Source organism: Hypomesus transpacificus, chromosome 6, assembly GCF_021917145.1.
Source record: "Hypomesus transpacificus isolate Combined female chromosome 6, fHypTra1, whole genome shotgun sequence".
In the NCBI taxonomy this organism is placed as follows: domain Eukaryota; kingdom Metazoa; phylum Chordata; class Actinopteri; order Osmeriformes; family Osmeridae; genus Hypomesus; species Hypomesus transpacificus.
This window is the reverse complement of record NC_061065.1, coordinates 10,775,604-10,797,311: the sequence shown is the minus strand read 5'-3', so window position 1 is coordinate 10,797,311 and position 21,708 is coordinate 10,775,604. Positions and strand designations below refer to the sequence as shown.

General features: G+C 49.0%; 1 protein-coding gene across 1 annotated transcript in view; it reads left to right on the top strand.

Moving 5' to 3' along the window:
- The window catches only part of fndc1 (fibronectin type III domain containing 1), a 30,570-nt gene extending 9,088 nt beyond the window's left edge, over nucleotides 1-21,482 (top strand). The window contains 26 exon segments of the mRNA XM_047022153.1: nucleotides 7-189; nucleotides 3,332-3,401; nucleotides 3,451-3,567; nucleotides 3,666-3,764; nucleotides 3,894-4,011; nucleotides 4,565-4,592; nucleotides 4,594-4,704; nucleotides 4,706-4,754; nucleotides 5,299-5,406; nucleotides 5,634-5,671; nucleotides 5,673-5,702; nucleotides 5,704-5,824; nucleotides 5,980-6,073; nucleotides 6,121-6,847; nucleotides 7,043-8,345; nucleotides 8,641-8,756; nucleotides 8,991-9,102; nucleotides 9,212-9,538; nucleotides 11,452-11,583; nucleotides 15,114-15,350; nucleotides 16,388-16,496; nucleotides 19,259-19,338; nucleotides 19,575-19,604; nucleotides 20,178-20,339; nucleotides 20,481-20,603; nucleotides 20,732-21,482. Coding sequence (XP_046878109.1) covers nucleotides 7-189; nucleotides 3,332-3,401; nucleotides 3,451-3,567; nucleotides 3,666-3,764; nucleotides 3,894-4,011; nucleotides 4,565-4,592; nucleotides 4,594-4,704; nucleotides 4,706-4,754; nucleotides 5,299-5,406; nucleotides 5,634-5,671; nucleotides 5,673-5,702; nucleotides 5,704-5,824; nucleotides 5,980-6,073; nucleotides 6,121-6,847; nucleotides 7,043-8,345; nucleotides 8,641-8,756; nucleotides 8,991-9,102; nucleotides 9,212-9,538; nucleotides 11,452-11,583; nucleotides 15,114-15,350; nucleotides 16,388-16,496; nucleotides 19,259-19,338; nucleotides 19,575-19,604; nucleotides 20,178-20,339; nucleotides 20,481-20,603; nucleotides 20,732-20,847 — 4,740 coding nt within the window. The 3' untranslated portion in view covers nucleotides 20,848-21,482.
- Nucleotides 21,483-21,708: the final 226 nt, after the last annotated feature.

Genomic DNA, 21,708 nt, shown 5'->3' with positions numbered 1-21,708 from the left:
TACAAGCCTCTGCAGCCCAGGAACGTGCGTCTGACGTCGGTGGGGCAGGGTCTGAAGGTCAGCTGGGAGCCTCCCAACCAGCTGGACGGACGGCCGGTGGAGAGGTACAACATCGGCTACGGCAAGTCCATGAGGTCACTACGCTTCATCAAAGTGGACAAGGACCGACGCTCTGAGGTGCTGGAGGATGTAGGTAAGATATGGAGACGGGGGGGGGGGAGGGGCAGAGTGAGAGGAGGAGGGGTGAGAGTGGGGGGTAGATAGACAGAGGAAGACAGGTGGCGGAAGAGAGAGATGGATAGAGAGAAAAATGGCATAGATAATTGTGAAGAGAGAGGGATGGAGAGAAAGGGAGGATAAGTGTGAAGGGCTGCTCCAGGTTGTAAAGACAGAAAAAGAGAATTGGAGGGATAGAGGGAAATCAAGAAATACAGACGTGAGTACCTAAAGACAGGTGATCGTTATTATCGTATGGTAACGAGAGAACAATTGAGGTGGTGTGATTTAGTGATGTTTAAAAGGATCAGGAGAATATCTGGACGCAAAAAGAGACAATGTCACATTAGACAGGAGATGGAGGAGGAAACCAGGAAGAGAGGTTTGGGCTTAAACTGACGTATGTTTCAGAGCCCGGACTTCTGCACTTTCTCAAGATGAGTGCTGAGAACGAGGAGGGGACAAGCAAACCTGTGTACAGAGCAGAGACCCCTGGAGGTGAGGTGTGTGTTGCGGACGTGTGTGTGTTAATGGATGTGTGTGTGTGAGTGAGTGTATTTGAAATTATATTTTCCAAGAGCATAGCATAGAGTCAGGCCTACAGGCCCAGGACCAGCCAAGGATTGACAGTAGACATGGTTATTTTAGACTTTTACTGCAACATTATCTATAGAGCTTAACAGGCTCTCTGTTGTTCTTAATATCACCTTATAAAACCCGAGTCAGGATGTTGTATACACACACACACACACACAGCCTGTGGTGAGGCTGCAGTTGTCATTAGTCCATTTCAGTCTGAGCTTGGCATGACTATGCTGTTCCTCACCAGCAGGCTCAGTCTCCAGCCAACCCTTGTTCTCCTCTCCAACCACCCCCACCCCCCACCACCCCACTCCAATAACTCAGTCCTCAGTGTTGTGGTCACCGTGGAGTGCCGAGTGTGTTTCTTATAGGGAGGGGTGGGCCTTCAGTTGTGGTCACCCACTGTGTTTGTGCATGTGTGCATGTGTGTGCGTGTGTTCATGTGTGTCAATACACGTGTGTGTTATCGATGTGGCAATCCCTTATGTGTGTGTGTGTATACGGGTGTGATGGCCTAGTAGTTCTGTCCAACCCTCTGTCTCCACCCAGTGTCCCACAGATTGATGTGTTCCCAGCATGCATGGCAAAACTATTCATCGTAAATAACACCAGGCAGCTTCCTCCTGGATTATGTGTCTGGTAAGACACTGAGGATGACTTACTAGAGACAAAAGTGAAAGAGAGAGAGAGAGAGAGAGAGAGAGAGAGGAGAGAGAGAGAGAGAAAGGGGGGGGGGGGGGGTGAGAGAGAGAGAGTAGAGAGAATGAGAGGCAGAGTGGAAGGAAAAGAGAATGAGAGGGACAAGAAGGGAGAGAGAAACGAGTCAGGGAGAGAGGGGAAAAGAGGAAAAAGGGAAAGAGAAAGAAATAGGGGGTGGTGGAGGGAGACAGATTACATCTCTTAAACTATGAGCTAATAGCTTCCATAACAGATGTTTTATACATCTTCATATTTACTTGGTGGATGAATTGATGTTTACCTAGTTGTATACCTTGTGGTTTGCCTCATTGCTTACTAGAATACGTTGCAACTATTTCTGTAGGTGGTGAATGGGTTAAACTGGACGGATTTGCAGTGTTGGGCGGGGCTCCTCTCAATGCATCATTGCAAGGTAAGTTTAGCGCAGAACTCTGTTCGTCCAATCAGCATGCAGCTTTGTAAGAGATTGGAGTGTTATGGTTTTCGTTCCTTCAGGTAATCCTGTCTGAATGACTCTATGAGAAAAGCCCATTTAAATGTCCGCTGTCATCGCTGACTTGGAAATTCTAATCTGATGATGATGAATACTTATGTACCTTCAGGAGTCCAGGAAAGAAAGCCCAGTCTATCTCTCCATCTCTGCTACCTCAGCTCCAAGTTTATGGAGATGCACACACACAGACACACAAACAAACACACACACATTGGTATGTTTGTCTGGCTGGCTTACCTTACTTCCAGGACAGACAGACCGATCTGGCATAGCGTAGCTATTGGATGGACACTCCAGGGTATCGCAGGCACAGGCCAACTATCCACATGAACCACTATCATAGGAGAGAGGGGGAGAAGAACGACAGCTAAAGGACTAAAGGAAAGAGAGAAGGCAGGAGAGTGAAGGATAGAGAGAAAGAGAGAGAAAAGGTGGGAGAAAGAGAAAGAGAGAAGACAAAAGGTGGAAAGAGAGAGGGAGAAAAAAGAGCGAAAGAGAGAGTGAAACGTTGAGAGACGGAGCTTTCAACTCTCACAACTCTGCCCTGACAGGAACTTTCCTGCAGTCCCTTTCCCCATCCTTTTCATTATTTCCCACTATTCATCATTCATTATTATTAATTTTCATTATTTCATTATTCATATTTTGACACTCTCTCACTTCATCCATCCTCAACCGCACTCTCTATTCCCATTCCCAACCTTCTTTCTCCTCTCTCTCTATTCGGATCTTCTCTTCTCCATGATCTATCTGTTAAACAAATCGACCAATGACAAAGTAGTCTGTCACTCAGTGTGTCAGCTGACCCTACGGCGTCTCTGCCTCACTCTCCACTTGATCCCTCTCCTCCTGCATACAGTAAGCAGCCACAGATCTGCATCTGTCATTGATTATCAGCAAGGGATCGGGAGGGAGGGAGGGACAAAAAAGTTTTGTGTAATGCTGTCAGAGCTGTCACTCTGCTCGCCAGTCAGAGAGTGAAGATAGATGGGGAGGTAGTCTGGTGGTCAGACCCTCTGTTGAAGATGGAGTCACACAAGAGGAGGCCAATAGGAAGCAAGTGTGAGCAAATGTCACGGTGGTCCACATGTCTGCATGTCCTTCCTCTTTTACTCTCGACCATGTTACTGTGTCTGTTTACCATGTGTCTGGGATAATAAACTGCATTAGCTGATGGAGTAATTGAACCCGAGGCCCGTCTGTCAGGAAACAAACGGGACGACACTGAAAGTCAATTAAGAAAATATAACCTCTACATGCTTGAGACCTGAAACACTCTCTCTTTCCCACACTTCATTCTCCCTCCCTCCTACCCCCCTCCTCTCCACTCTCACCCCCCAGGTTCACCCCGGTCTCCTGCCACCTCCAGGCCTGACCCCCCAGGACGGAGGGGAACTGGGGAGCCACTCAGGCACGTCATCAGTCCTGGCCATGCCTAAGGTACAGCTGAGAGCCCCCAGTCTTCCTCTGCCCGCGGCAGCCAGAGAGGATGAGCGCGGGGTCGCCCCTGCTGGACAGGAGGAATATTCACACTCAGCCACAAGCTGACCAGAGGACCCAGCGCTCCCCGCAACTAGGTAAGACAGGGAGGTAAGGAACAAACTCAGGAAGACATACGAGTGAAAACACGAGAGGGTAAACTTTCTGTGTGTGTGTGTTCCCCTCTCTGTTCCAGCGTCTGAGTCCGTTTATGTGGTGTCACTGCAGTCCCAGAAGGCACAGGGCCGGAGTGCTCCTGTCAACAGGCCCGTCAAATCCAAAATAGAGACCCCAGGTAACACATGGCAACCACACCACAGCAACACACAGAAACACAAAGTTGACACACAGTACTCTGTATGATGTTGAGTGATTTTCCATTTGTGTGTGTGTCTGTGTGTGTGTCTGTGTGTGTATGGTTTAGAGCCTGAGGAGTATGAGGCCAAGGACATCAGTGTGAGGGTTATGTCCCCCCAGTCAGTCCTCATCAGCTGGGTAGACCCTGCTGTCGAAATGGAGAAGGTCACCCCCGGAGGCTCCAGGTGTGTGTGTGTGAGAGAGAGACAGAGAGAGAGACAGAGAGAGAGGCAGAGAGAGAGAGAGAGAGAGAGAGAGAGAGACAGAGAGAGAGAGGCAGAGAGGGAGAGAGAGAGGGAGAGAGACAGAGAGAGACAGAGAGAGAGGCAGAGAGAGAGAGAGAGAGAGAGAGAGAGAGAGAGACAGAGAGAGACGCAGAGAGAGAGAGGCAGGGAGAGAGAGGGAGAGAGAGAGAGGGAGAGAGACAGAGAGAGAGAGAGAGAGAGAGAGAGAGAGAGAGAGAGAGAGAGAGAGAGAGAGAGAGAGAGAGAGAGAGAGAGAGGGAGAGAGAGAGAGAGAGAGAGAGGGAGAGAGAGAGAGAGAGAGAGAGAGAGAGAGAGAGAGAGAGAGAGGGAGAGAGAGAGAGACATAGAGAGACAGAGAGGCCGAAAGGCAGAGAGAGACAGAGAAACATAGAGAGAGAAATATACAAAAAGTTACTGAAGAGAAGCGTGGATTAAGTGTGTGACAGAAAGACAGAGTCAAGACAGACTTATTACTCTCTCTTCTCTATTTTAGACATTACACCATCAAGTACAGAGAGAAGGGGAGAGTCAGCTCGGTGGGAGTTCAAAACAACCAATCAAAGGAGACTGCTGATCGACACCCTGTCAGCTGACGGCATGTATGAGTTCTCTGTCCGCATCTCCCAGGGAGGACAACCACGGCAAGTGGAGCGTGTCCGTCTTCCAGAGGACCCCTGAATCAGGTAGGCCACCTTTCTAACAGAAAACAAGAACAATCAAATGAAAGGCGTTTTCCGTCATCTCTATGAATAGGAACATAACTATAGTACATGTATGGGGTGACGGTAGTGTTGGTAGTGAGGTGGCAATGACTGTAGTTTTGGGGTGAGAGACAGACAGTGACTGGGTGTGGGGTAGCGAGGCAGGCGGTGGCTTTAGCGTTTGGAGTGAGACAGGGGTGACTGCAGTATGGTCGTGTGCTGCGGCAGCTTGTGAAACATGGTTCAGTAGCGTGTCAGTGTTTATGGCCTGGCTCCCAGCTCCTTCTCAGGTCCCAGTTCCACAGAGCTCGTCTCTCTCTAGGACCTCCTGGAAACACAGGAGTTTCCTTCCACTCAGCCCCTGGCAGACACATGGCCTGGAGGCTTTACATGCCTAAACAGCATTTTCCTTATATCATTTTGGGTTATTTTGGTTCTCCATCCTTTGCTGCTTCTGTTTTCTGTCTTTTTTTTAATTCCCTCCTCTTTTTCCATTCTTCGGATTTTTCCTCCTTCGTTTCTCTAGCCCCCTCCGGTCCTCCGGAGAACTTCCTGGTGCGGCCACTAAGGGGAAAGGGGACCGCCGTCACGGCAACTTGGGACCAGCCCGAGGAGCCTAATGGAAGGATACGAGGTCAGACCATGTGACCTCATCTCTGATTTACCAATCATACCACATAAAAATACAAAATGTAATCCTGATGTAATGATTTCATTATTTTATTAATATAATCAATAAACAAATCAATGAACAAACCAATAAGTCAACAAACTGACCAACCCACCAGCCAACCAACAAATCAACAAACCAATCAATGTGGATGTCAGTGTGAATCTGATATGCGCCCTCCCCCTCCCCAGAGTACATAGTGTCCTACGCCCCAGCCATGAAGCCCTTCAAGTATGAAGAGCGAGACGTATCGGGGCAGGCACCACTTCTGCTGTCATAGAGGGCCTGCAGCCCGGGGAACGCTACATCTTCAAGATCAGAGCTACCAACCGCAAGGGCCAGGGCCCCCAGAGCAAGGCCTACAGCGTAGCCATGCCCGGAAGTAAGGAAGAGTGTGTGTGTGTGAACAGTTGTGTGTATTTTTTTCACATTTGGGTATGTGCACTCAAGTGTGTGCATTCATGCACGAATGTGTGTGTGTGTGTGTGAGTGTATAAAGGGATGGTCCTCTAAGGTAACTCTCTTCTCTGTTGCCAGGCAGCAGTGCTGCTTCGTCCGTGTCGCGGCACTCAACAAACCAAGACAGCAAGGGGACCCGCCCCCAACCCCAGCCACACCTCCAAACAGGACAGTAACCACGACAACACTGACCATCAATCGGCAGAGGTGACTGAGGAGCCAACCACACCCCACTGAAGCCAACCCGGCCCCGCCATCCCCCAGAAGGACACGCCCCCTCTCACAGACACGGTCCTATCACAGCATTTTCTCATCAGTGAGGGGCTCGAGTAGGAACGTGGCGACCAATCAGCGGTTAGGGGGTGGGTCTTCCACAGCCAGAGACAGAGGGAGGATTACTGAAGACAGACAGGAGAATAACCAATCACCTTCTCCCAGTCTTGAAGATGAGGAGAAGCTGGCCAATGAGGCGGTGGAGGAGAAAAAGCATCCTGAGACTCCGGGGAACGTTGTTCTGTCTAGAGAGGAAGAGGAGGGATATGGCCTAGGGAAGGACCCCTCTGTACCTGACAGCTTTGACACCAGTCTCAAAACTGAACTCAAAGAGGTTGACACCCCATCCAAACCCTCCTCCTCCCTCCCTCTCCGCAAGCCCCTCCCAGGAAGAAGAATACACCCCGCCCACATCCCCCGGACATCATCCAACCCCGAGATCAGTCGACCCAGACGACCCCTCTCCAGGACCTCCAGCTCTCTGTCCAGGACTCAGGAGGTGGATAATGGATCATCGTCGTCTTCTTCATCCTCCTCTTCATCTTCCTCATCCTCATCTTCCACCACCACCTCCTCCAGCCGCAGTCACAGCCAGGAGTCTGCAGCCATAAGAAAAGACCACACAGCCTCCACCTACCCTGAGAGGAAGCACTCTTACGACCCAGCCAGGGGAGACTGACATCAAACCAACCACCCCCCGCCCCAACCCCAGACAACACTGCCTCAGAGCCCGAGAAGGAGACACCTTCCCTGGGTCGAGGTTCTGGCTCTGCAGGGCGTGGTTTTGGGACTGGGTTTGGGTATGGTAGGAGGAAACCTGTGAGCAGGGGTAACCCCTCCAGGGTTCTGACTGGCCTACGGAAACCAGGATCAGCCACGTCCCAGTCCACTTTGTCCAATGGAGCCAAAACCCCAGAAACCCTCACAAACTTCCAAAACACATACTTCTAACCAACCCTCTGCTGACTCACGAACACCCAATACACAGTCTACCAACAGACACACTGTGAACACACACACTCCCAACAAACGGACTCACAGTTCAAATATTCCTAACCCACAGGAGACTGCTCGTGTCAGAGAGGAGCACAACCACCGCGACCACAAACACACACATACAGTGACCGCCAAAGATCCCACAACCCGTCCTCGAACCACCACCACAACAATTCCCCCCACCACTCCACCTCCAGAAGAGGAGGAAGACCAGGAGGACCAGGAGACAGGAGAAGAGGAGAGCAGCAACCTGACCCCTGCCCTCCCACCCTCCAGAGTCAACCCCCCCGAAAGACTCCCCCACCACCTGAGCCGCCACCAGTCCCGGCCAGGATTGGGGACGAGGGTCTCCGGGGCAGCAGGTGTCTCTGGGGGGACAAGGGTCCCCTCCCCAAGAGCTGATGGGCGTGTCCCGTGGAGTAGGTCCGGGTCCTCATCCTCTGTGGGGGCGGGGCGTCATTACCTGAGGGAGATGCCCACCAGGACAAGGGTTGCCGGGGCAACGGGGGTGTCCGGACCAACAAGGGTTTCTGCGGCGACGGGGGCAGCGGGGGTATCGGGAGTGCAGGAAACTAACCCGGACCTCAAGAACCCCTCCTCCCCCTCCCTCAACCCTCTGAAGAATGACCTGGGGGCCGAGTCAACAAAACCTTCCTTGCCAAATAGGAGTACAGCACTGAGTAGCTCTAGGAACCCCATCAGTTCCTCCTCTTCTTCATCTTCCTCATCTACCAACTCCCGTCCTTCCTCAGGTGGACACAGAGACTCCAGTGAGCCGGTCAGCAGAGGAAGCACCAGGGAGGAGGGACACACCGACAATGATCACGATGAGGATTATCTGGATGAGGGAAGTAAGGAGGTCTTTGAGAGAAACCAGAAAGTCCCAGATCCCACCCCCGCCCCCAAAACCACTACCTCATTGGCCAGCAGCCCTCTAAGGCCCGCCCAGGAGGAGGGCATTGTGGAACGTGGCTCCTCCCCCAGAGGAAGGACTGGTTCGTTCTCCTTCATCCCCATCCCTGTTCCTCGACGACCAATCACAGGGACCAATACGAGAGTCCGCTCCCCCCTGCTAGCTAATCGGCAGCCTGCTCTGACCTCGGAGGCGGCACAGGGGACAAGGATACGCTACCCCAGCAGACCCAATGGTGGAATCAAGCCTGGCTATGGAAACGGTAATGCAGATGCGTCTATGTGTGTGTTTTTTGTGTGTGTGCGGGCAGTATGTACACCTGTTGGTCCAGAGGCCATGTCGTCATGGCAATATGTACATGTGTCCAGGCCATGACGTGTGATAATCCATCCTATCATGGTAGATTACACTCTAGACTACACCAACAGCAGGCGAACATAAGTCCTCAAGATGCAGCTAGTGAGTTGTCCCCTCTCTCTCTTTCCCTCTCTCCCTCTCTCTCTTTCTCTCTCTCTCTCTCTCTCTCTGTCTCTCTCTCTCTCCTCCCCACCCTCCAGGTAAGAATGGGCGGCCCAACCTGACAGCCACCAGGGACAAGGAGCCCAGCTCCACAGAGGACAAGAGCAAAGCTGACAGTCGCAGACACATCACTGGTCCGGATGGGACTAAATGGGTATGTGTGAGCAGCATGTCTATGGGCCAGTCTGCTCTACCATCACTCAGAGGGACTGACAGCAGACCTCTCATCACGCAATCTGTAGATTCTCATTTATTTGATTTGTTTAACCATATACTGTATTTCCTGTAATGTTTGGCATGTCTCTGTGTGTGTGTGTGTCTGCGACTATCTATGTGTCTCCCCCGGTCTGTGTGTGTGTCTGTGTCTCCCTCTGGGTGTGTTCCCCAGGTGGTAGACCTGGACAAGGGGGTTCTGATGAATGAGGATGGGCGTGTCCTGCAGGACTCTCATGGCAGGCCCAGAAGAGTGGTCCTGGGGGAGGATGGACGCACCATATTTGGTAAGGCTCCAGCCTAGCAAACCCTTGTCAAACTGTCTCCAGCATCTTCATTGAACACCTCTCCATCTCTAGCATAGTGTATTTAGGACTTTGTCGCCTCCCCCTCCAGACCACCAGGGTAGTCCATTGGTCAACCAGGAAGGCCTGGCGCTGTTTGGTAACAGTCGAGACAGTCGACCGGTGGTCAACCCCAAAGATAAGTTCCTGACCGTGGGAGGGAAACCTGTTGTTGGGCTGAACCGCCATAAACCCAGGACAACAACCACGACGGCCCCTCCTACCACCACGCCGGAGCCCACCACCCCAGAGTGGACCACGGAGGAGCCCACCACCCTGCCAGTGCTGCCTACCTGCCCACCCGGAACATTCTCCCGGTTGGACTCCCAGGGATTCCCCTTGTTGGACCAGGATGGGGTTCTCAACTGCTACCCACATGGTAGGTCTAATTGATATTTTTTGATTCACTTTGATTTAGTTCAGCTGAATTTAGGCAAGTTCAATTCAGGTTAGCTCAGTTACATTTGTTTTTTGGCCATGAAAAATATAAAACTTGGAATCAACCAAATGTCCTCAATGATGGATTCAGTTTTTCTCCCACAAGATCATCAATAATATCTCAGATCCATTACTATCTCCCACCACTGAAGGCTTGGTAAGCTGTTTGCTCAGACAGAGTCTGGGATCAGTAAGTGTAGTGTGTGTCGTTTACCATGTCTCTCTATCCTCCACTGCTACTGTGGCCTGCATCCAAGCACACTCCCCAGATCTGTGTCATCCGAGTCACTCCGTGTCTGGAGAACATGTGTGTTTGTGTGTGTGTGTGTGTGTGTTTGTGTGTGTGCATGCATGTGTGTATGTGACCACAGGAGCCACAAATAAATCTCCACATCTGTGTCTGGGCGGTGGTTGTGAACTGAAATGACAGTGTGTGTTACCGCCAAGCACACAGGACACTTCACACACTTGTGGTTTGGATGCATGCATGCATGCACACACAAAGTCACACATACGACAGTGAGACGTTGAGCAGCTTCCTTCGGCACACTCACTCGAGTGTTATGAGGCTTGCAACATCAGACACACCCACACTTGGTCAGTCAGCTGAGTACGATGTCTCTTAAATGGGAGGAACACTGTCACTTTGAAAGGGGATAATTAGATCAATGTGTGGCACATTCAGGACAGTACATGTTTTTGACATCCATTTGATCAAAATGTGTTTAAAAATAAAAACGTCTGTGTGTGTGTGTGTGTGTGTACCTGAGTCTGTACTGGAGATCATGCTTCAGCTTGTCCTGCTTCTCCAACAGAGGAATCCTCAGGAATGGAAATGGACTCCTTGGTTACAGTCGCAATGGTGCTTGATGCTTTTGCTGTTGAGGAAGGTATTGGCTGAGCTCATAGAACTGCCTGCTTGTTTGCTTGTTTGTTTGTTTATATCTTGTTTATCTCTTTGTTGTTGATGGGTTTCCCTCCTCTCCTTGTTATGCACTGCCTGGGGTGTTAGCTTGGTGCCTGTGGTCCACTGTGTTTGAAAACGTGTTTCACAATGTGTTAGTTTGTTTGTGCTTTGGGACCCATTGTGTTTTTTTGTTGATGTTGTATCATCACCAAACTAAACCCAGCATGCCTGTGAACATCCTCATTAACACACACACACACACACACAAACACACACAGACTGACTCTGCATGGAGGCATGTACAGTTACAATGTTTTGTAATGATAAATGATGTACTTTATTGCACTTTCTAATGTACATGGTGTTCTGTCATGAACACCATGTACATTCTGTTATGTCATCTCATGTGATGATATGTTACACAGTGCTTGATTGCATTTTTGTACTTGGATGAACTTTTGCAATATGAGGTAGACATGTTGCTGCAGTAGCTTGAGCAATACAACTGCCTGCAGCTGTCTGATAGTGGCCCTTAAGCTGTGCCCCAAGGCTGTGGTCAAACAAGAGCTCTGGCTCTGCACAACGTAAAGGAGTGGCCCTAACCAGTTCATTCTATCTGAGGTGATATAGTACACATTTCTCAAAGTTCTGTTTTTCAGAGAGAATGGTGCAAAACGCTTTCCCTTTCAAAGCTGCGTCCCTGAAAATGGAATGTTCTGGCAGCCTGAAGGCCTTTAAGGCATCATGGACAGGGTTGTTTCCAGTGAGATCACACAATTGTAATCACACGAGCGTTACCATTTGTTACATGGTGTTTATTGGGTTGCAACACAAGACTAGGGACACAGAACAGGATGACTTGTGTCATAGTGAGATAGACACAGTGTGTGGTGCCCATGCATTAGCTCTGTAACTGTGTGTGCGTGTGTGTGCGTTCATTTTCTTAGATGAGTTATTGCTTTCGACCACCCTGCCCCCCCCCACCACCACGAGCCCCCCCACACCAGTGCCAGACACCAGGCCATTCAACAACAGCCCTTCCTCAGAGTTCGACCTCACTGGAAAGAAACGCTTCACAGGTAATGTAGAGAAACCTTTATTATGAAACTGTTTGTTTGTGTGTGTGTTTGAGCAGATGTGTCCGTGTGAGTGTGTGTTTGTGGTTGTGACTTTGCTGCTTAATAATAATTCAACTCTGCCTGTGTCTCCGTCTCTCATCCCGCTAACAAGGGTTTAAGTCCCCCCCCCCTCCCCCGAAAGACACACACACGCTCACACACACACACATTTACACACACAATCATGCACACACACAGTCACACCCGAACGCCTCTGAAGTCTACCGCTTAAACTTGTCATCTCTATATGCTACTTAACATCCCATCCAACTTAACCTCCAGTACATATCTCAGCAACTTGAGTGATCACCCCAGTCTCTCAACCATTCTCTCTGTAGAAAGATCAGTTTTTGTGGGAGGCTTCTGAGACATCTGCTTAATGTCAGTGAGAGAGGGGGAGTAGTGGAGGGGAGTCATTCCTTTTCTTTTTGAATACCATAAATAACGATACAAGGCCTTTGGGCCAAGTTACAACGTGTATTTCTATGATAGAGCGTGTCTGCATTGTGTGTGTGTGTGTGTGTGTGTGCGTGTAGTCGTGCCTGCATCCAAAGCTTGCACATGTGTCTGGCGTGTGTGGCTACCTGTCTCAACCCTATAAATAACGATGGTGGTTGTGTGTGTTCTGTTTTCCTTCATTGAGGAGAGGGGAGCTCTGGCTCCTGGTTCTGACAGGGTTAGAACCCCCTAAATACACTCACCGAGACGGAGCCCCTCGTGTGTTAACACTGTACTGTGGAGGACAGGGAGTTCTGGGGGCAGGGTGAGGACTGGAGGGCAGGGTGAGGACTGGAGGGCAGGGTGAGGACTGGGGGGCAGGGTGAGGACTGGGGGGCAGGGTGAGGACTGGAGGGCAGGGTGAGGACTGGGGGGCAGGGTGAGGGCTGGAGGGCAGGGTGAGGACTGGGGGGCAGGGTGAGGGCTGGAGGGCAGGGTGAGGACTGGAGGACAGGGTTAGGGCTGGAGGGCAGGGTGAGGACTGGAGGGCAGGGTGAGGACTGGGGGGCAGGGTGAGGACTGGGGGGCAGGGTGAGGGCTGGAGGGCAGGGTGAGGGCTGGAGGGCAGGGTGAGGACTGGAGGGCAGGGTGAGGACTGGAGGGCAGGGTGAGGACTGGAGGGCAGGGTGAGGACTGGGGGGCAGGGTGAGGACTGGAGGGCAGGGTGAGGACTGGAGGGCAGGGTGAGGACTGGGGGGCAGGGTGAGGGGTGGAGGGCAGGGTGAGGACTGGAGGGCAGGGCGAGGACTGGGGGGCAGGGTGAGGGGTGGAGGGCAGGGCGAGGACTGGAGGGCAGGGTGAGGGGTGGAGGGCAGGGTGAGGGGTGGAGGGCAGGGTGAGGACTGGAGGGCAGGGTGACGCTTCACACACACACACATAAGAGTGTACACACCCCCGCATACACACCAATCAGACACGATTACAACCATACGCACACATGCACACGCTAACAGGCAAACATAAACACACACCTACACACACACACACACACATCCTGTCTGTAGGACAATCTGCTGGTTATAAAGGAATCCCTCAGTGATACTTGGGTGCCTGTTGATGATGGATGTTGGGATGATGTCACCCGGTCTCTCCTGAGACTGCCTTGGCGTCAGCATGGCAGGCTTACACCTCACATGGAGCCAGCGTTGGTTGGCAGTGATTGTCAGTAGAACCTCAGTTTACAACCTAGTGAGTGAGACTGACTCGATGGACTCCTAGGATAATTAGACCTTCTCCCTGAACCAGAAAAACAGTGGGGACCAGACACTGTTTTATCAACAATCAGCATCCTTATCAGTTCTCATCATTATCAGACTATCACACTATCATGTGTTGGGTGTGTGTGTTGACCCACTACAGCACCAGTGGGACTAGAACATGTTCCTTCTGCCATCACTGGTCCCTGCTGCTACCCTGTAGCCCAGTCATACTGCAGCACCACTGCAGTACAGGCACATCTGAACATCATTACAACCGTCATATAGAGACGGAAATAGAAAATTGAATCGAATAACAGAAGAAATGGCGTGCTGAAGTCAATTGTGTCGATGTCAGCTGAGAAGAGTAGAGGGGGAAGGGGGGGGGGGGGGGCGGGGGTTAGAGAGGAGAAGAGAAGGAATGAAGAGGAAAGAAGAGAGGAGAAGAAGGAAGGATAGTCCTTTTGGCTAGACAGCTGAGACATCCTCTTTGCTATTTATGAGTTTAATATTTCAAATCCCGCACGACTGCCAGGCCTCTGACACATTCTCAATTTGTCTATCTGGAAGGGTTTCTCTCTGTCTTTCCCTATCTTTCGCTCTCTCTCTCTCTTTTTCTTTCTGTCTCTCTCTCTTGTTCTCTCTGTCTCTCTCCCTCTCCTTCTCCATCTCCCTCTTTACCTTGTCAGTAAGGAGAGATTTAACAGTATAAGCTCCCACAGATCGGGTCTATTCTTCAAAGCATAACCTCCTTTCCAGACGTTACAAGCAGCATGTCAGTGTAATGCTGCAGTGAGGGATGTCCAGACCAGTAACAGGAACAGCTCCAGTCAGTCTCTGGGTCAGGCCTGTGCAGCATGCAGGTGACATTTCCAACCCCCCTTCAGGGTCCAGATAGAGCCGAGCTCCATACTGCATGGTGAGCTGCACATCTGCATGCTGTCAGCACATTGACCTGGCCATAAATGAGCACACTTTATGGTCATACAGACATGTGGATTTGATGATGACAGACAAACATATCTGCAGACAGTACTGATACAATCCAGAACTGATTGTTTGGACAGACACACACACAGACACACACACACACACAGCATGTGTTAATGTGAGTACAGTGACACGTGTTTGCATGTTGGTGTGTGTGGAGGCAAGGGAGAGTCCAGCTGGGCTGTCTTCAGCCACGGTCAGGCTGCTGCAAGGGATTCTGGGAATTCTGGAAGGGATCACAGCTGTGGGTCCAGCTGGCACTAACAAGGAGAGCTCAGAACGACAGGAAGAGGAGGATGGAGGACAGGGAAGGAAAGATTGGAGTGGATCTCACACACACACGCACACATATTATGCATGTGCACATGCACACGCAAACACACACACACACAAATAAACACCCACACATACCCACTCACATGCACATACAAGTAAATAAACGATTTTACGATTAGTAGATCATAAATTCCGCTATCACAATAGTAGGACTGTCATTTTATTTACATGTAGTCATTTAGCAGACGCTCTTATCCAGAGCGACTTACAGTAAGTACAGGGACATTCCCCCCGAGGCAAGTAGGGTGAAGTGCCTTGCCCACGGACACAACGTCATTTGCCACGGCCGGGAATCGATCTGGCAACATTCAGATTATTAGTCCAATTCCCTAATCGCTTAGCCATCTGACTCCCTGTGTTCTCTCCTTTTCTCCTCTTCCTTGTCCATCATCTACTTATTTTCTTCTTCTATTACCTCCCATTTTGTCTTCCTCTTCCTTCACCTGTGCCTCTCTCCCTCCTCTTCACCAGCTCCCTATCTGACCTACATCCAGAAGGACCCAGGGTCTCCATGTTCTCTGACTGAGGCTTTGGAGTACTTGCAAGTGGATGTCCTTGAGAACCTTCTGGAGAAAGACGGCCTGACCACCAATCAGAAGCAGCCCCCCAGGAACAAACCCCATAATATCACGGTGGTTGCCATGGAGGGCTGTCACTCATTCGTCATCCTGGACTGGGCCCGACCCCTGAAGGATGACATGGTGTCAGGTGAGTGGACATTTTTGTCCAGTCTTGCAGTAAGTGTTTTAAGTCTTAACTTAATCTTTTCCTTCCAATGAGTCACGAGAGAACTTTTGTTTACCAAAATTTCATATAGAGATAGAGATAGACAAAGAAAAAGAAATGCAAAAATGTTGTGCCAGAGAGACAGAGAGCTTCAGGGTCCCATTTGAACAGTGAACATGAAATGATGGCTATAATGTGAAGTAACAGTGTCACTCAGTCAGCATGAAGTTGTGTGTGTGTCTGCGTGTGTGTGATTGTGGGTGCGTGTGCGTGTGTGTGTGTTGTGCTGTGTTTGGCAGAGCAACAGAAGCTCCTGGTCCTCCAAGCCTCTCTGATCGCTATAACAGATACAACATGTTTACCATCACACACTGTCTCTCTCCCTTTATACATCTTCTCTCTCTCTTTCCATTTCTCTCACTCTAACTTTCTTTTTTATTTCTTCATCTCCTCAGCTTTTTCTGCTGTTCAACCCATTTTATATCATCTCTCTATCAATCTCTTAATTTTTCCCCTTCATTCTACCCTTCTCATTCTTTTTCTCAACTTCTGTTTTTCCAGATGATCTTTAGCCATCCCCCCTCCTCCTCTCCAGAGGAAGAGAGAGCGTGAGTGAGAGAAACAGACAGACAGACAGAAAGAAAGACAGAAAGAAAGAAAATAGAAAGAGATAGATAGAGAGATAGAGATAGACAGATAGAGAGATATGACTGTGGATGTTTTCTCTCAGCCATCAATAGGAACCAATGTGAGTCTGATCTGTAGAGGAGTGTGTTTCTGGGGGAGTTTCCACTGAGTGGCAGCAGACGTTTCATGGACCAGCACGTGGGGTGTATTATGGATTACTGTGTGTGTGTGTGTGTGTGTGTGTACAGTATGTGAGTGTATGTCTAGCCCATTCTCCTTCCCCTATTGATGGCCTCCAACATTCACATGTCATAACCTTGCCATGGTATTCCTGCTGCCTGGGCTTCACTGACCTCTGACTGTTACCTCCTGCCCCCTGTGTGACCTTGCAGGCTACATGGTCCACAGCGCGTCGTACGATGACGTTCTCAACAACAGGTGGTCCTCCAGCCAGTCCAGTGGAACACACCTGGCTGTAGAGAACCTCAAACCCAACTCCAGGTGTGTGTGTGTGTGTGTGTGTCTGGCTCTGTCTGTGTGTTTCTGCAGTAACAAAGGATTTGTTCAACATCTAATCTCCCCCACATGCTGGGTGTGTTTGTGTGTGTGTGTGTGTGCAGGTGCTTGGCTGCAAGGAAGTGGTCGCTCTGTGTTTATTTGTTGTATTAGAACATGTGTTTATATGATCTGATCTCCTAAATCATTCTGATATTAGACACATGTATCATGTTTGTACCTGTGATCTGTGAGTGGAGAGTGTGTGTGTGTGTGTGCCTGTGTGTAGAAGTGTGTGTGTTCCAGGAGTGATATCAGACAGTGCAGGGATATTGTAATGCTTATATAAGAGACTAAGAGGTCCGCCGAGTGATTTAAATCACCGTTCGCTGAAGGCAGGTTCAAAAACAGGTCTAAATCATCCCAAAACATGACACACTGCAGAACTTCTCCAACCAGACTGGAGAAATACACAAACGGAACACTAGGGAGATCCCTGTACACACAGGAACTCAATAACGTGATTGAGCACATTGCAGACACGCATGCAGATACACACACTAACCTTTTTGAATTTGTTAAGAGAGTAAGGGGGAGGCCGGGAGATGGGAGGAGGTGAGGAAAGGAGGTGGGGAAGGGGGGACGAGGTGAGGGGGAGGAGGACAGGGGAAGAAGAGAAGGAATGGAGCAAAGCTGTTATGACTAAGGATATTCAAACTCAAATGTAGCATTTACAGTGAATTACTGTAAATGGATACAAAAAATTTGATTTGTTTGACTGGAGTTTGCTCATCATCCAAGACAGCAGTATGAGCTTGTAGAGAGCTGGCTTTAGGGACATTCAAACTCTTCCATTGTCCTTTCAGGCCTGGAGAACACTGAAGTGAGAGGCTCACACAGTACCTGAGCCTTTTAGGAAACCCCAAGATTAGACATTCTAAACAAACCATCATCAATTTAGTTTCTCGTGTCTTTCGCTCTCCCTCCCCCTCTCTCTCTCCTTCCCTCTCTCTCTCTCTCTCTCTCTCTCTCTCTCTCTCTCTCTCTCTCTCTCTCTCTCTCTCTCTCTCTCTCTCTCTCTCTCTCTCTCTCTCTCTCTCTCTCTCTCTCTCTCCCTCCCCCCCCTCTCTCTCTCCTTCCCCTCTCTCTCTCTCTCTCTCTCTCCCACTCCCTCTCTCTCTCTTGTTGAAGTTTTCATCCTGTCCATCTGTCTGTGTCAGGGACCAGTCACACATGACGTTCATTCACATGGAGGGTGAGAGAGGCAGCAAAAGAGTCAGAGAGAGAGGGAGAGAGAGAGGGAGATCAAGTGAAAGCCAGTGTGAAGAAGAGAGACAGGGGGAGAGAAGCAGGGGGAGCCGTTAACATGGGCCAGGTGTGGATCCACCAGCCCGGTCTGCCGAGGCTACACACGGGAACGGGCAGACACTTGGCTTCAGCTCGCCGAGTTATGATGTGTGTCTCATTTGTTAACGTGAGAATCAAACACAAATAGAGCAGGGGAGTAAAACCCTTTCCAAGGGGTGGAGGGTGTGTGTGTGTGTGTGTGTGTCGGAGATTTCCTTTCCCTGTGCCAATATGGTGTTCAGGGTTACGGGTATCCACGGTTACGGTTGATGGTGAAGTAGTTTATGGGCTGTCCAGAAATTCCCTTTAGATCTTTCTGGCTGTCAGATCTGAGACCATCTGAGACCATCTGAAACATTCACACCCCGCTGTTATGCACTCACACCTACACATGCACACATGCCCACACACACACACATACACATACAATATGCTAAATGTAAAATTCCGTCACACATCCCAGGGTCAAACATTCATACTGGTATATTTTTGGGTGAAAAACAAACATCCACACACAAATACACTTACACACATACACACGTCCCTGCCTTTCACTATGTCAAATCTAACCCTCAGAGACAGCTGTCTCTTTCTCTCCCCTCTCACTCTCTCTCCTGTCTGTGTAGTGATATAGTGGTGTTCAGAGTTTCCAGTGGCTCTAGTGATTGGTTCCAGACCTGCATTGGTAATGTTGTTAAAGAGACCGGGTTAGAAGCAGTGGACCGTTCCCTTACTGCAGGGTACCTCTGCAGGAGAAGCAAAACACACCCACACAGCTTTCTTTCAAATCCTGTCTCTCTCTCTCTCTGTCTCTCTATCTCTCTCTGTCTCTCTCTCTCTCTTTATCTCTCTCTCTCTCCCTCCCACTCTCTCTCTCTATCTCTCTCTCTCCTTCTCTCACACACACACCATGCACCCCCCTCCCACACACTGAGTGAGCTCACTGCAGACATGCTCTGCTGTGCTGTCTGGGGAACTCTGGGTCATTTAGTAGAGCTAGCCGTGTAATTACTGCTGTATAGGGTTTTGTGAGTTCGACCCTCCATCTCACTATCCCTCCATCTCACTACCCCTTTGTCTCTTTATCCCTCCATCTCACTATCCCTCCATCTCACTATCCCTCCATCTCACTATCCCTCCATCCCACTATCCCTCCATCTCACTATCCCTCCATCCCACTATCCCTCCATCTCACTATCCCTCCATCTCACTATCCCTCCATCTCACTATCCCTCCATCTCACTATCCCTCCAGCTCTCATTATTTTAGCTTTTTTTTTTTTTTACTGTGGAAACAGCTAGCTCTCACCCACCAACTAATGTGATGTTGTATGCGTGGACTGATTGAAAACAGTAGAGATATTGAATGAAGTTCCCTGTTGAATGTGTCTGTAAGCTCTGCTTGGTTCTGTTCTGGTTTAGGTACTACTTCAAGGTCCAAGCGAAGAATATATTTGGGTTGGGGCCAGTGAGTGAAACGCTGACCTATATCACTGAATCAGGTAGGTGAGACTAAGCATCAGTTATTTGGAAATAGATTAATGAAGTAGAAAAATAGAAATTGATTGAACTAATTATTAATTCAAGATCTATCGGCCTGATTTTGTTGGTTTAGGGAGTTTTGCATTCATGCTTTACTTGCTTAACATAAAGGTATTGGTTTAAACCAGGCTCAGCTCTATTGTCTTTGAAACGGAAAGTTGGCCTCTCATTTGACATTGTTTGGTATTTCTTCCAGACGATCCCCTGCTTATTGAGCGACCGCCTGGTAAGTACAACAGAAGATTCCCTCAGGGTTCTCAAGGGAAACCAAGCTGTTTCTTACTGGTGTCTCTCTTGTATCAAGTCCTTCCCCCTCTTCAAGCCTGTACTGAGGTGAGGTGAGAAGCAGTCCCATCCCATACGTACCAGGGGCTGACACTCAGCACTCTGCTTGGCACTGTGCCACGGTGGAAACATTCCTTCCTTTCCAAACCCATGGCAAGGAATTCTGGATATTTATTGTTTTTAATTAAAAGAGTCAGTCAGGTATGGAGAGAGGAGGGGAAAGGAGGGCAGGTGCTCCAATTCTTAACACTATCGTCACCACAATCGTCATCCCCCCCCACCTCCTCCCTCTCCTCCCCTATCCACACCATCTCCATGGTTACAGCGTCATGTTTGAAAAGTAAAAGATCAAACACATCCTGAAACACTGAACTACAATACATTTATGTGTGGACTTTTTTATAGACTTTCTTTAATTCATTATTTTTTTACGTTTACAATGTCAACTTCATTATTTTTGTCTACTCCACCTCATCCCCTTCTGTTCTGCTCTGTGACTCCTCCCCCTCATTAGGTGGAGAGCCAATCTGGATTCCCTTCACCTTCAGATTTAACCCTGCTCACAGCGCCTGTAAAGGAAGTCAGTTTGTCAAGAGGACCTGGTACAGGAAGTTTGTAGGCGTGGTCTTGTGCAACTCGTTGCGCTACAAGATCTTCATGGGAGATGGGCTTAAAGGTTGTCTTCCTTTATCTGCTATTTGTGTCTTTCTTCTCGTCGCTATTTCTAACCAGGATTCAGGGGGTTACGTAAATGCACTGTTGATTGAGTACTTCCTCTTTTACTCCTCTCCCTCCCTCCATCCTCTCTCCTCCCCAGATACATTCTACAGTATAGCAGATAGCTATGGTCATGGAGAGGATCACTGTCAGTTTGTAGACTCCTACCTGGATGGAAGGACAGGCATGCCCAACCTCTCCAACCATCTGCCCACCGCACAAGGTAAGAAAACTCACAATCCCATCATGCATTGCTGTGGCCTTCCCATGAAAGTTTAGGGATAAATAAGATGCATAAGAGTGTAGTTTCCGTGTAAATTAACCAACTTTGTTGGTCTTTGTGTCTCCTAGGTTACCGCCGTTCCCACCGGCAGGAACCAGTGACTTTTGGACCGATTGGCCGCCGCACACCCCACCCCTTCGTGGGCTGGTACGAATGTGGGGTGCCCATACCTGGGAAGTGGTAACACAGGGGTCACTGAGAGGTTGTTGCCGAGGGCGATCAGATTGTGTCCCCAAGCCTCCCACTCTCATTGACTCCGCCTGATAAGGACGTACTGTAGCTAACCATGGCAGAGGAAGCCTGTATAGAGCTCCAGAGAAAGAGAATATAATAGTTAAATCAACATCAATATGTCCCTGTATTTTACAATTGTGCACTTTTTATATAAAGAAGTCTGTATATGAGGGTTGGAGGGGAAGGGCTGCCTACTTTAACTCTTAACTCGTCTTCCGGATCGGAAAGTGTGTGTTTTTACCTAAATATTCCCAAGCCCCTCTCGATATTTATGTCATCCAAAGCAAAAAAGTATTTAATGATACAGGTGTATCATTAATTATTGTGTTGTTTTTTGTCATCTATAAACCAAAGCACAATCTGAACTGTAATGGGCTATTTTGGTTTGAAACGTGTGTTCTCCTTGAAGAGATGTTTATTGTAACAGTGGCTTAAAAAATGGCTTCTGACAACTGCTTACTGTTTGTGTTCCTCAACTTGCTTCGTGTTTTTAGAATCTTTGGTGTTTTCAGAGATTCCATGACCAAGTTCTTGTGGAGGTATTGTTTGTATACATACATTCATTGAATAAAAGTTTGAATATTTGCTCAGGAATGGTTGGACGTTGAATAAAAAGGTACTATAGAAATCAAAGGATGAAAAAATATCTACATCTTTCTTTATGGGCACATTTGTTTCCATCAAATACAACAAACAGAACATCAAATATCTATGATAACTTCATTTCTATGCTACATTTCTTTATTTCACCATAGAATACAGTCCAGGACATTTTCCTGAGTTATTTCGACTTGCAATTACAGCAGCTAAA